The following is a 14,389-nucleotide window of genomic DNA, read 5'->3' on the forward strand; positions in this document are numbered from 1 at the left end:
TTTGTCTAGTAGGGCGTATGCTTATGCTACATTTATTGTGTCCACACCATCCTCTTAGCAGATGCTTTCAGGTATTAACAGAACAGAACAATATTATTGCATTTAATAACTGCTGTGACTTATATATCCTTCATCTATCTATATGAGTGACCAAAACTGATTGTGTTTGTATATTTCTACCTCTAGATTTGTGAGCTGAGTCTCTGTGTCCTCAGACAGTAGCACAGGACCTGAGAGCAGATGATTCTCAGCAGCATCTAACCAGGAAGAGGCTGCTGATACTGCAGCATACAGATCCTGTTGGACTGCTGCCCCTCCATAAGAAGCTGACATCTTACTGTCACTGCCCACTACCTGTAGCGAAGACAAAATTATATCTTGTAAATGCCCTGAAAGCTGTCAGTAGGAACGCATGAAACTCCTGAAACAGCATGAGTAAAAATAGATTAAATTGGAAGTTACTTCTTCATTAATTTTTTCCAGAGTCTGGCTGCAGGCCTCAAACAATGCTCTAGGAGAGTGAGAGCCCTGGCTGGTAGCCTCGCCCCTGGTCACCACACTGGGACTAGACAGTCGTGAGCGGTGAAGAACCTGTACGTAAACAAGTCAAGGTCAGGCTGGCAGCCAATAAAACAAGTGTGGAAAAAGTACCACAAAAATTCACATCTGGTTAGGTCAGGTTAAATAAAAAACATTTATTCAAAAATATCTAATTTCTAACACAGAATATAAAAATCAACAGTGCACAGCTTGAATACCGGACTGAGCTGGTCTTGTGAGGTGAGGGAGAGCTGCAGCTTTGTGTTTTGATCTTTATTTAGGTTTTCCCACTTCTGTCTCAGCTGGTCCTGAGGAGAAAAGGTTTCACACTCCAGCAACACCCCACCAGGGATGGTCAGCTCACTGGGGGAATGAGGGAAGCAAACAACTTTATTAGTTACCAATATTTCTCTCCAGCAACATATGGTGATGCTCTGGGGAGGTTCAAATCCTGACATGAAAAACAACAACAACAAAAACAAAACTTAAAAAAATAAATATATTTTAAATTGACATTTTCAAGGATGAAATATTTAGTTAATAAATAAATAAATATTAAAACTCTGCAATAACTTTTCATTTTCTATGATATATCCAGGCTGATTCAAGCATTTATAAATATCTAATTATTTGTGTCTGTTTATTAACTGTGGGCTCAAACCAAGTCTACAGAAATAAGGGAAAGTGTGTTATAGTGTATGTTGGTATTTTTCTGACATGGGACACTTTTCCTTCCTATAGGTTGGTGACTGTACAGTAAATACTTGAGATTACTGCTGAGGGTACAGATAAAGATTTAAAGTACCTGTCCCCATTCGGTGTGCTTTGTTGGCTGAATAACTCCTCTCCAACACTGGCCACAGACTGGAGCAGCTTCCTCTGTTCAGCCACTTGTTCCTGCAGTTCCTATAAAATGTACAACTTTAGTCAGATTTATTCATACAAGAATCCACTTAAAATGTTAAAAGGCTCTATTGTAATTCTATGACTATTGTCAGAATGATTCAAGTTTTATATTAGAAAATAATGACATTAAATTAAATTAAATAAGTTCAGATTCATCTTACTCTCTGTCGAAGGATATTGTCATGGTGCTGCTGTGTGCGTGTTGAGCGAGCTTGGGACAGCCAGTCCTGGACATTAGGACTCTGGGATAAAGATGAGTCTGGATCACTGTCCTCTTGCTCCTGCAATGAACCCTGGATGACAGAGCAGATGTTAGGGGTACTGGATAACTTAAAACAACCCCATTCAGCAGTAACTATGTTTATTTTACTGCCAGGAGGAATTCTACTACCAAGGTTGTGTAAATGTTTTAGTAAGGAATAATAATGTATTAGATTTCTGTGCAATTCTTAAAGATTACAAACATTTATAGAGTAGAAATTGCTGTCACTATTGCAAACTGCAAAATAGAATGTTGTTTTTTAATTAATTTATTGTTTTTGGTTGAGGAATGTTTTTAGTAAGTTAAAGTGCATTTTGGAGGAGGACAGTAGCTCAGTTCTTGGGACTGTCTTTGGGCCTACATTCCTGTGGAGAAGGTTTTGAAGAAATGTTTTTTCTCAAATGGACATGAAGCACAAAACAAAGAGCTTATGCTGTGTCATCAAAAACACACCTGATGGGCTGCATTTAGTGTTTGCATGTGATGAGTTAGCATCCTTTTGTCTGCTGTCTGAGGCCCACAGTGATACAGAGGCTGCTGTTGTTCCACAGTTAAAAACAGTGGAGTTTTATAAAAGGGTATGAATGACCTTTAGTACTTTTTGCACAATACTGCTATTGATGCTGCAATGCAGTTCAACATAAGGCAGTGAAGCACAAGAAAAAGCGCACAGAAGTAGGACAAGGGAAGACAAAGAGGAGCAGCAACAAAACACAGATGATTACTGATTTCTGATCTCACCTGTATGTCAACCTGTTTGTCCTGAAGCATCTGTTGCAGCTCTAGCAGGCTGTCTTTCAGAGAGCGCAGTTTGAGGGTGAGCTGCTCCGCCTCTTCCTTGGTTTCAGCACGGCCCTCCAATAGCAAGCTCTCACTGTGGACAGATAGCTCTGATAGGTACGACACCTTCTGCTCGATCTCAAACAGCATGTTCTGAAAACACAAAGGTTACACTTAATAAAATATCTGCTTATAACCTTCATTATCAGTCATTTTCCCGTGCTTGGACGGTTTCCTTCATTCCCTGAGTTTATTTCTGAAGAGAAGCAAATAACTGAATAACTGTATGGAAATAAGAAATATTAGAGGTTAAGGTTTCCTTCTTACATTCAGTGAGATTAGTCAATCTCTAAATTTTGCAGAAAAATACAGAATTGCCCATCTAAATGACTGTAGAATAGAACAGAATAGAATCCGTATGCCCCTCTAGAAACAAGTTCAAGTTGGAAAATGTTAAGGATAGTATATATGTGATCATAAGTGTATGACTGAGCACTGACTGATGACATGCTATTATTAAGCTGTGTTTAAGCTGCTTACATAGAGATGATTTTCTTGTAGTGTTTGATAGTTAAAAAGACATTTCAAACAAAACTGCTGAATATAATGTAAGCAACCCTTTTTTTAAGTGATACTACTGTCGAATTGCAGAGACCATGTTAATCTTTTATCATACTTTAAGATCGAATATATTTCTTTATTATTTAACCACTTTAAACTTCATCCTGCTGCTTTCCTGCCTAAGTTATTCAATCTCAGTTCCTTCTATTTAACCCAAGTCATATCCTGTAACATCCAGTATCTAGCCTTTCCAGTGGATCTATACCAAATCTACCCTTTTAGACACTTTTTATCCCCCAAAGATGAAGCTCAGCAAAAGCTAGACCTTTGGACCTTTAGAGGACGTATAATCAGCTGACTGTATCCCAGCTGATACAAACACACTTCGAACGTTTGATTTCCTTTTTACTAAGCATTAGATCTAACTTTGTTGCTGCTGAGGAGTAAATTATGGTGCTAAGCTTAATGCTTTCTCTTCATTAGTTCAATCAGTTTGCTCTCATCCATTATAAATCTACTATTTCTACAACATCAATATTTGATGTTCAATTCCAGTCAAGAAAGGAGAAAAACTGAGAAGGAAGCATGTAGTGATGGCTCCAGAAAATGTCATTAGCCGACATGTGGCCTTTTTCCTCCAAATGAGCAGCCAGGATAGGGTCAAATTAGGATTAATATGGTAATAATAAATTTTCTTATTGATCTGAGACATTCAAGAGTTTAGCTTCAGAGCAAGGATACTGGGCTGCCCTGAACATTTTTAAACATATCTCTATATCAATTACAACTTAAAGGGCATAAATAATGCCTTTATAAAGACACAGCCATATCCTAATTACTCCACAGATAAAGGTTTTGTTACCATGGAAACAAGAGTGGGTGTTGAATCAAGAGGAGACTGTTTAAGGACAAGATACAGAATCAGCTTCATCCCATAAAAGGGGCAGTTTATTGGAAAAAAAGGGATAATATCCTGCCTTGTTTTCATGATCTCTCATATTCACTGACAGCTCGGTTTTTTCTGATTTTGAGGTATTAGAAGTTTATATGCAGCTAAACTAGTAATAGCAGCTTCATACTAAAATAACGAATCCAAGACAAGGTGCTATTTCAGCAACAGTGACTCAGCCAGATACCTCGCTTTAGCCTTTGATAGTTCTCTCAAAACAAAACAGAAGCAAACAGACTTTCATACACTGGCCGGAGAAATGATGAAAACTGAATTTTAAAGGTAGGTTGAGAGAAGGTTTCTTGGGGCAAATTGTTGTGTGTGATCTGGGATCTTTATTAAACTATTTACAAATTCCTTAAAGCAGTCAGACATTGAAGTTTGTAATGGGCAGAAATGAAAATCTCACCTGACAGTCGATGAGCTGCTCCTCCATGTCCATGTCTTCATTTTGGGGCTGAAGTGCAGAGCTGAGGGTGGCTCGAGTGCTGAGCAGCCAGTGGTCAAGCTCCTCTGCCTCGCTGTGGTAACGCTGCAGTGCCTGTTCTTGCCGTTGCTCCTCCAGCTGTTCACTCAGTTTCTCCTGTAGAGGTCAATATCATTAATATGGTAGATTTTCAGGTAAAATAAGAAGATTTATTGAGGCACTATCAGAATTAGGAAATATTGTTGTGTTCACCTCCAGCAGCTGTCGTTTCCCAGAAGCCTTCATGCGAATGGTGGCCATCCTTTCTCCCAGGACGGTGACAGTGGACTGGAGGGCCAGTTGGTCACCAGTGTCCCCATCACTGTCACTGTCGGCCAGCTCCTCAGAGAAACATGTCTGTAGCTCACCAATTTCATCTTGTAGCATGAGGACCTCATCCATCAGAGCCTGTAGAGATAATAATCAGAAATATGTGAGTTGGGAAAAAAAGAGATAGAAAAAAAGAAATGAGAAAGCTGTAAGTTACTGAAGGAAAAAGATGGTGTGACAGCAGGGAAAGAAGGTTTGTCCAAACTGCCTGATAGTAGTGTTACAGAGAGGAACTGTCTCGGTCCTAGCTGTGATGTTGGCATAGCAACGGAGAACTGTGCCGACCAGTCTGTGCAACCATTGCACAGCCTAGTGCAATATCAACCCCCTCAATCATTCTCTGTTTTCACACAGTCGTCTTCTTTTTTCTTTGTATCCTCACAAAAGCTGACTCTGGTCTGCTTTACAAATGACACCGCATGTATTTTAATACTACTTTCACAATCATCTGCTCTGCTCCTGCACCACTTTAACTCATGCACAAACGCAACATCACAAATATCTACAGAACTTCTATGCCATGGCTCTCTCTAACCTGGTGTGCAGCCATCTGGCTCTCGGGGGTCTTGTTGGGCTCCAGGCCCTCATTGAGTGCACCTTCAATGGACTCCATCTTTGTGGAAATGGACTGGAGGGACTCCTGATAATGCTGCTGTCGCTCCAGAGCCTCATACAGGCTCTTCTGCTTCTCACTGATCTGTAGGAAGAAAAGAATTAAAGCAAAGTCAGGCTTTCTGGCTGAAATTTCCTCATGATATTGGATTGCATTAAGTATTATTTCAAGGTCCGCTTCAGTTTGGTATTACTGGAGCCTTACACTGTCTTACAACATCAAAGTTTACCCTCCATTTAGCTGTGGCTTGTGGCTTTTGCTGAACAACACATAAAAAGAAACCCATGTAGATTTCTTGAATGATTATCTGTGTTTATAGCTGTTTTTTGGTTAAGCTATGCTTGTAGCATATAGAAATACTAATTTGTAATGTCACGTCATTGAGCTAAATGAAGGTGGTGATGTGCCATACCACATTTTTTAGTGTTTCCCAGGATCTCTGGAGGTCATCCAAGTTAGCAGCACTGCTTTCCATTGATGGGTCGTACAGCTCCTGGAGAGGAACTCGACTTAGTGCACCTCCACCCTGTTTCACAATGAAACAGTGAGTGTGGTCAATACGTGTGCATCAGGCTAATATGCAAAAATACTTGCTAGTGTTATGACATTCAAAGCGGGTGCTGGTTCCTTATATCCTGAAACAGAGGATTTAAACCACCACATGTGGGTAAAATTTGATGCACACAAAGTCTAGTATATGCTTGCATCTTGATTTTGAAAGAAAAAATACTTACAGTTGTGGAGGCAAAAAATATATTTCATTCATTATCCCTTAAAATGTACAATTTAATTCATGCTGAATCAGTTAATCCACAATCTCAAGGACTGTACTTCCACAGAGAAGGAATGACTGAAAATTTATATCAAGACAGGAAAAGTAAATCCGTTATAATGGGTTCCTGCTAAGGATTCAACAGATATTACATTCATGACACTGTCCTTCTGTCACTTTCTAATATCCCACAAGTCTCTCCTTTGACCTTATTAGATTTTCCTCTTCCAGCCAACAAGCTGAATAACACTTCACAAAACGCCAATACAGACAATGACTTAACAGTAGATCACTGCTGTTGCACTGCTGCCTCATTTTAGCTCCAAGATTACATATAAGCTCATGTTATCTTAGCTAACACAAGGACAAAACAAAATTTCTTTGGCAAAGTAAATATGCAACAAAGGAAGGCAGGGACAGCACAGCAAATCTCCAACTGTATGAATCCCATATTACGTTGATAGTGGAAGCCAATGTCTATTGGCTGTATGGAAGACGGGAATGGTTGTGTAGTAGATTAAACATGTCCATCTTAACAAGTAAGCAGCACATTTAGTATTCTTTCTTGAAGCACAGCTGGATAATGGAACTAAATAAAATTTACTAGCTTAAATATTTAATATCATGACAGTAAATTCATAATCAATATATTATTTAAATTATTACAGACAACTAAATACTCAGTTGATGACTTGTTAAAATGGACATTTTTTCTTTTTTTTTTTTTTAAAGTAGTGATTTTTGATAAAATTTTCAGGTATAAGATGATACACAGATAGTGGGAGTAATGGATGCTGGGCAGATTGGAGATTACCAGGGGTGGGATTTGCAGTACCTGGTTAAGAGGAGTATCAGCGTTAGCCCCCGGAGAGGGGGAGCGGCAGGCAGGGGGAGAGGAGACCTCACTGTTGGTGCCCTCCTCCCCTGACTCCTCTGTCACAGGGGAGAGGAGTGTGTGGCAGCGTCCGGCTGTCATCTGACCAGATACGCACCGCACACCAAAATGAACACATCAAAGAAGCAGGCAGGAAGGGAAAAAACAGGGAAAGGGACCAAACAGAAAACAGGCAGATCAAAAGAAGTGAGGGGACGGACAGAAAAAAATGAAGGACAAGAGAGAGCATAAAATTAATAGAGGAGGGCAAGTTAGGCAGATTGCAAAGAGTACACACATCCCTGATTATTTATATGGTGAGTAATCAAATAGAGAGGAGACTGATTAGATCACATTACTGGTATTGATATCAAACACTACAGCACATTTGCGATAGCACAGCATTTAAGATGGATAAGTTAGTGTCCTGTTACTCTGAGGGAAAAAATGCTGGACACTAGATTTTATTGAAAATGTCAGAGGAGACATCAGAGTAAAGAAATGGTCCTCACCCAGAAACTGATAATGGAACATGCAGTAACAGCACACACTCACACACTGCAGAGTTATAGTCACTGTTACCTCCTTGTCATTACAGATATAAGTACTATGCAAGTTGTATCAAAACATCCATCATTCTGAATTATTTTATATATATCTAACAATGTTTTAAACTAGAAATATTCCTCTAATAATAAACCACAATATGGATGGTGTGTGGGTGTCTACAGCAATATTGAGGCTTGAATTTAACCAAGAATAGATAAAGCATGGCTGAGCTAACACAGACTGGAAAATGTGAATAAGCAGCTGTCCTAGAAGTAGCACAGTTGTCAGCGAGCCTGCATGCTTCAGCAGAGAGGCAGAGCAGAAATGTGAGCCAAGCTATGCTGGGCTGCTTTTTGGCAGTTAATGCCGAACTCAGCCTACTGACTCAGGACCTTGTTACGTTCTAAAGTTTTTTTCCCGGGCTTTATGATGCAATATGAGGCAATGAAGAGCATGAGCACGCAAGAATTTTAGTGGTTTTATAAAGTCAGAAAGCAACAAATAAACAATTACATGCTACCATGTCCAATGACAACTAATAAAGCAGTGTATGCAACCCGTTTGGGGTTGCCAGTAATAGACACACAAACCTATCATGCTTTACATACACACAAACACATACACATGCTTTCATTTCCCGTTTCCTGGGCTGTAGAGACTAAACATACCACCAACAACTGTGACAGGACAAGGAAGCAATAGAAAATCTGGTTAAGAAATGGGTCACAGGGGAGGCAGAAAAGAAGTTGTGACTTATGTGCAAACACATGACAAAAATGAATGATCATCCTCATGATTACATGAATGGTGACTGGATAGCAGGCAAAACGATTCAGGCTAATTACAAGCAAACGGAAGTGACAAAGCAAGGCATCAGTGCAAAGAGAGAAGGCTGCCAAAATAGCAACAGTAAAGGTGAAAAGATGATGAGGAAAAAAATGTTTTGGTGCATTTTAATGTAATGCAATGCTTTTTTTTTTAAAGTAGAAAAAGAGGATAAAATAGAAAATAAATAAGTGTTCTGAACCTTCTTCATTGCTGTGCAAAAAACATAGATACCTCACAAGTTTAAATTCATATTCATCACACATTACTCTCAGAGAGAAGCCAGAGTGGTCCAACCACAGCAACAAGCCTAAACCTACAGCCGAACTCATGAAGAAATATTTTCATTGACAATAAGAGTAAGGAGTTTTACAACAGATGGTATAGCCCCTAAATATGCCTGATCTCAACATGATCAGTCAATCTGGGATTACAGAGACAAAACCAACTGAGACATCCTAAATCCACGTTGGAGTTGAGCAAGATTGCAAGTTGCTGGTTTAAAGACAAGATATGATTTCATGGAAGGCATTATTGAAGACATCCTTTCTTTAAGAGCATCTTGCATAGAATCATATAGAAGAATGCAAGAAACTGTGTGTATAATTTAACTTTACAACATATTATAAAATTTAAAAATAGTTATCCTTTTCACATGTCTCTGATCTGGGTATAACTACTTATGTTCCTGGAAAATGAACTATATTATAGGCTATAAAGTCTTTAGAGACCTCTGCACACAGTGACAGACACACAGCCATACAATGTACACATACTGTGTTACTATGTATGTCCAAAGAAGAAGTCTTCCCCACTTACCATAACAACAGAGGGGTGTGCTGGAAGCTGCTTGTTGGCAGCTGAGGTAGTGTTTGACATAGCACTAGGCAGCTCCTCATCACTCAGTTCCTCCATGCCATCTGAAAGGCCCTCCACCTCGCTGACCGTGAGCAGCATGGTGGCGTGTTTGGCCTTTACAGTCAGCATCTTACACTTAGAGTGGAGCGAGGCGATCTGCTCCTGGTAGCCACGGATCTTCTGGGCCAGCTCCTGTCAAAACATCCCCCAAAAGAGAAAAGACCACCACCCCCAGGATCAGGAGAGTGTGGTTCAGTCCACAACTGAAGATAAATAGTTCCTGGTTAAATAGGATCCTGAGCAAAAAGGGGGTGGTTGAGCTGGTTCAGGGTTGAATGTGATGCCGGTGTGAGGGGGTTAAGTGGAGCAGACGCATTCTCTTCTCTCCTCGATCTCTGGCTTTAGCTTCACAGTGTGTAAGTGTAGAAGGAGAATAGTACTGCCTCACTCTCTTTTTCCCTCTCTGTATCTCTCCTCTGTATCTCCAGGCCAATCAGAGCAGCTCAGAGGCGGGTGACTCAGATCAGTGGTGAAGCTAACAGACAGGATGTTTGGTTGAGACAGAGACCTTCACTGAAATAGTTCAAAATCCCTCAGACACTCCCTCTTGTACACATACACAAATGGAAGGCAACAACAGGAAGTGATCTCACTGCCTTTTCCCCCGCCCCCTTCCTCTGCTTCCCGTCTCCATTAATCCTATGAGCAGATTCCTTTAAACAAAAGAGAGCTGCAAGGAGAGAGGGAGTGCTTAGGGGGGGTTGGTTAGTGACAGAGCCGGTGTCAAATTACAGCCAGCAGTCTGGATCCAGCTCCTCCTCCTCTTCCCCCCTCCTTGACTCCCTCTGTCCTGCAGATGGTCAATGCACTGATAACCAAGTCATGTGACTAAAAGGGCCAGTGGAGTTGCAGCTATCACAGATTAGAGATCAAACTCAGATATGATCATACTGTCATGCAAAGCCACTTTGCTGCAACAGAGTGCAGTTATAAGAAAATATCTGCACACAGCTGAGTTTATATGCTCCCTGTCACGGCCAGGCAGGGAAAGCTAAACCATAATAAAAACGGGTTGGATTTTATCTCTACAGGTCTCTGCCCCTCTCCACCTCAACTTCCTTCTCTGCATGAGCGATCAGAAACACTTACTCAGCAAAGTGAAACGGAGCAAGAAACCACAGTTGGAACCGTTCAGGTGAAAACCATCTAACTATGCCATCGTGCCACACAGATTAGTTACATGCAGCATCAGATAAAGGAGGAATGTGTGAGAGCTTGGCATCTCAGCAAGATATTTTCTAACTGCTTTATGCTGGACTTCCTCTGATAAAACAATATTTAATGTTCTAATTAAAAAGCCTCACTGGGTAAATGCTGCATTAAACAACAAGGCAACAATATTGACACATCCAGTTACTATAATTACTGAATGACTCACTGGTGAGGGTTGCTTAGCACTAATATAAGATACAGAGCATTTCCTTTCTCCACTTTTTTCCTTCCTCTTTTTGCTGTTAGACTGTAAAATAGTACAGGAAACACATATACTGTAATGACTCAAATTCTCTGCTTCTTCCTTTTGATTCTTTCATGTTAAAAACACTCATTAGATACTGTATTTGAGATATGCAATTGTATTCTACTGTATTTTGAATGGTAACCCTTAAAATCCAACCTTGCATTTGATAAATGGTAGTTTCTTTACTTACTTTGCAAAAATTGTACCTCTCAACCGCTTAAGCTATTTGCTATTTTCAAAACCTTACATCTGAAAACATCCTAAAATAAAACATGCTGCTTTACTGCAAGAAATTTTGATAACAATGTCACATTATAGTAATGTTTCTTGATTTTTCCAGCAACAGAGAAATAAAGTTTAAAACTGAAGTTGAAAAAAACAGAAAAAGTAGCAAAGTGCAGTGATGAAGGAAACTGAGGATGCAACAGCTAGTGATGCATCACTGAATCGAATCGTTGACAAGAGAATTAATTAATTAATTAAGTAATTTTATCTAATTGTGAGACCAGTGAAGATGCACAGCCCTACTAAACTGATGTTCAGCACATACACGATGACACTCTAATAAAGAGAAAAGAAAAAAATTGAGAAAGTGTTTATGACCCCACTCATACCTCATGGTGGTGTATCTGAGCCTGAAGTTCCTGTATGTTATTGGTGGAGACGGGCCGGTCCTGAATGATGCGGTGAGCATCTTCTATTAATCTTTGCAGGTTCTTCACTTCCTGTTCGTACTGCTCATACTGTACCACGGCCTCCTGTCAAAGCAAGATATGACGCCATGGGCAAAAGTGTCAAACTGTTGTGAAATGTAATTTAAATGGCTGGTATCAGAATGTCAAATGCCACTGTCATCTACACATGGACAATATGTATCTTATATGGCATTACTTGGCAATTTAGGCAAGCTAAATTCCCATCATAACATCCAGAACATTATGGTTATGCTGAGCTCACACCAAATGATTTTCAAGGTCGCAGACTAAAAATAGAAGTCTTTAGGAAATCTTAGGAGTTTTACTGGAGTCACAGCACGCTCCCATCATCTCAGTCAGAAGGTTTAAGTTGGTAATCAGCATTGTTTAACATTAATCTTTCCCTAGTCTTGGATCTGCGACAAATCAAACGGTTTTGATTCCACTGGCAAAAATGGACGAAAAAAAAAATGTCGAACAAGAACCGGTGATGAAATGTTGTTTGTGGACCCTCCAGAAAGAGGAGCGGATGGTTTTTAAGAAGTAAATGTCTGCTGTGGATCATTTATGTGTTACATTATAATGATCTAACAAATGAGAGAAGAAAAGAAAACTCATTCATCCCTAAAGATTCTGATGAGTCGGTGTAACACCTGGTGGAGATCAGGGTGCGAACCACAGGGGAGCTGGGGGAGCTATAGCTCCCCTTAATGAAACATGAGCTCCCCTAGAAACAGGATTTATGAAATGTTATATAATACTGACAATAAAATGTATGCTGATTGCTCACAAATTCACTGTAGCCTAAAGTATGACTATGGATGCTGTAATTATTGTGACCACTGAAGCGTGGCGGCACTCCAAGTTAAACTTCCTGTAGATCTACGTTAAATACAAAATAAAAGACGTAAATGCGTAAAAGGTAAGGTAAGACCTGCTTTAACTATTTACAATATGGGAAACTATCATTGCTCATTATATTGTGTATGGCAAGCATCGCTGTGTACGTGTGTGATATGTGGGGAATATTAACTATGTAAGTTGATCTTCGCAAAAAGAGTGGTAAAAAATTTTTTTGCAAGGGACATTTGCACCTGTTATGTATTATTGTTGCATAAGAGTTGTTAACCATTATGTATTGGTACGCCTATGTTCTGTGGGGCAAGCTGTAATATCAGCTGGCATCATGTTCTTACTTGCCGAAAAAAGGCTCCCCCCTAAGCCCATGGTATGGTTCGCACTCTGGTGGAGATGCAAAGGCACACTTAAGAATGATGTGTAATTTCTCTGGAGGGAAACTCTCCCCTTGCTTGCTTTGCTGTAAGCAGATCAGCCCTGTTCGATATCAACTGTCCAACATATCACAAAAAATGCTAAAAAAAATCTAGTTGTAGTCTTGTAAATAGTGATTCACAGTCTTTGTCAAATCTTAGTCTGAGACTAGGCTGAGACTTAAAACTCTAAACATTTGTCTTTAGATGTGAGCTGGTGTGAGCTGATAGTTTTCTAGAGTCTTTTGCAAATCTTTTAAAAGTCTTCTGGTGTAAGCCCACTATAAGATATGAATGTGCAGTTTATCTCAAATATGACTGAATTTGAGCAGGAAGCAGATTTATTGTTGCTGCTCTTGATGGATAGAATTAATTTGGTACAAAATAGCTAAGATACTTGAGGCGTTTGTTCTCCATATTGTCTCTGAAAGTGTTTCATCCTTTGAATTGTCACAACAAATAACTTGACAGCATGGCCAGCCCATAACCGAAGAACTGAAGAAAAAATACTGCTCTAATGGGGGCTCAAAGAAAACACAGACATTCCTGAGTAGGCCTGTTGAAACAACTCAGCATAATCGAGGGCATTCATTTTAACAACTGATAAAGAAAAGCTACACAAACATTTAGTTGTCAAGTAATTTTATAATTTAAAGGGAAAGAGTAAAAAGTAAATAAATATATAAGTTAAACATGTGTCCTCTTTGGAGAGGATTCTCTTCTCACATTAATGTAAATAAATGCATGAACAAATTTATAGGTCTCTCTTAGGCCTGTTATTTACATGGATGGTTAATATATATTTTGCAGCAATCAGAATCTGAGGACTGCCCTCTACCTGCAGGATGTTGCACTGCTGGATGGTGGTGTGCTGCAGCTGGCTGGCCTCTTGCTGCAGAGTCTGAGCTGTGCGGCAGATTGGCAGACTGGCCACTACCTCCTCTGGTAGCCGGAGGGCGCTCTGACACTGCTGCACTGCAGCCACTTGCTGTTTAAAGCCCTCCATTTCCACCAAGAGACGCTTATGCAAAAAAAGAGTAAAGTTATTCAAGAGCAAGAAAAAGTTCTACGTGTGTAACAAAGCAAAATTGCATTTAAAAGAAAGCTGCACATGGAAACTGTCTGTCAATATCATACTGCAACTGCTGAGATGTGCTGTGTGTATCACTTTCACTCGAAAAGGCTTTTATATTTAAACTCAGCAGAAATATTATGTTTACCTGTCTCTGTGTGAGCTGCTCCCTGAGGCTGAGCTTGTTGAGATCAGGGGAAGCAAGTGTGACCTGGATTTGATCTACAGCAGCATGAAGGCTCTTTACCTCAGCCTCCAGACGCAGCATGTCCTGGAGAGTGACACAGACACAACAAATCAAGCGTAGCATGTGGGCATGGAAGCAGATTACTCGATGAAGACCTAGTTTTGTAGATATTCAAGTCTGTACAAGTATGATATCTTTTCAGTTGGAATGATGCCATTGTAAGTTCTGACTGACTCAAATGTGACTTAAATTTTGTGGGAAGAAAACTAGATTACTAGTCACTGTAAATTACAGTGGTGCTCTGCAGTCTGTACAAGAATTCATACTTGTGGAAGGAAGTGTAAACAGATTTCTAATGCA

The 14,389-nt window shown here is 39.8% G+C and overlaps 2 protein-coding genes across 2 annotated transcripts in view; both read right to left on the reverse strand.

The window, feature by feature from the left end:
• LOC121633596 (nesprin-1-like) overlaps positions 1-9,831 on the reverse strand; it is a 34,095-nt gene extending 24,264 nt beyond the window's left edge. The window contains exons 1-12 of the mRNA XM_041975724.1: positions 9,247-9,831; positions 7,015-7,155; positions 5,820-5,933; positions 5,330-5,491; positions 4,678-4,872; positions 4,408-4,581; positions 2,450-2,641; positions 1,608-1,739; positions 1,346-1,446; positions 759-903; positions 463-591; positions 181-354 (exon numbers count right to left, since the gene is read on the reverse strand). Coding sequence (XP_041831658.1) covers positions 181-354; positions 463-591; positions 759-903; positions 1,346-1,446; positions 1,608-1,739; positions 2,450-2,641; positions 4,408-4,581; positions 4,678-4,872; positions 5,330-5,491; positions 5,820-5,933; positions 7,015-7,155; positions 9,247-9,414 — 1,827 coding nt within the window. The 5' untranslated portion in view covers positions 9,415-9,831. The remainder of the gene's footprint in view (positions 1-180; positions 355-462; positions 592-758; positions 904-1,345; positions 1,447-1,607; positions 1,740-2,449; positions 2,642-4,407; positions 4,582-4,677; positions 4,873-5,329; positions 5,492-5,819; positions 5,934-7,014; positions 7,156-9,246) is intronic.
• A 1,581-nt stretch (positions 9,832-11,412) lies between these two features.
• The window catches only part of LOC121634250 (nesprin-1-like), a 42,372-nt gene continuing 39,395 nt past the window's right edge, over positions 11,413-14,389 (reverse strand). The window contains exons 39-41 of the mRNA XM_041976785.1: positions 13,991-14,113; positions 13,609-13,791; positions 11,413-11,562 (exon numbers count right to left, since the gene is read on the reverse strand). Of these exons, the coding sequence (XP_041832719.1) occupies positions 11,413-11,562; positions 13,609-13,791; positions 13,991-14,113 (456 nt within the window). The remainder of the gene's footprint in view (positions 11,563-13,608; positions 13,792-13,990; positions 14,114-14,389) is intronic.

The sequence above is a fragment of the Melanotaenia boesemani genome, chromosome 22, assembly GCF_017639745.1.
Source record: "Melanotaenia boesemani isolate fMelBoe1 chromosome 22, fMelBoe1.pri, whole genome shotgun sequence".
NCBI lineage: Eukaryota > Metazoa > Chordata > Actinopteri > Atheriniformes > Melanotaeniidae > Melanotaenia > Melanotaenia boesemani.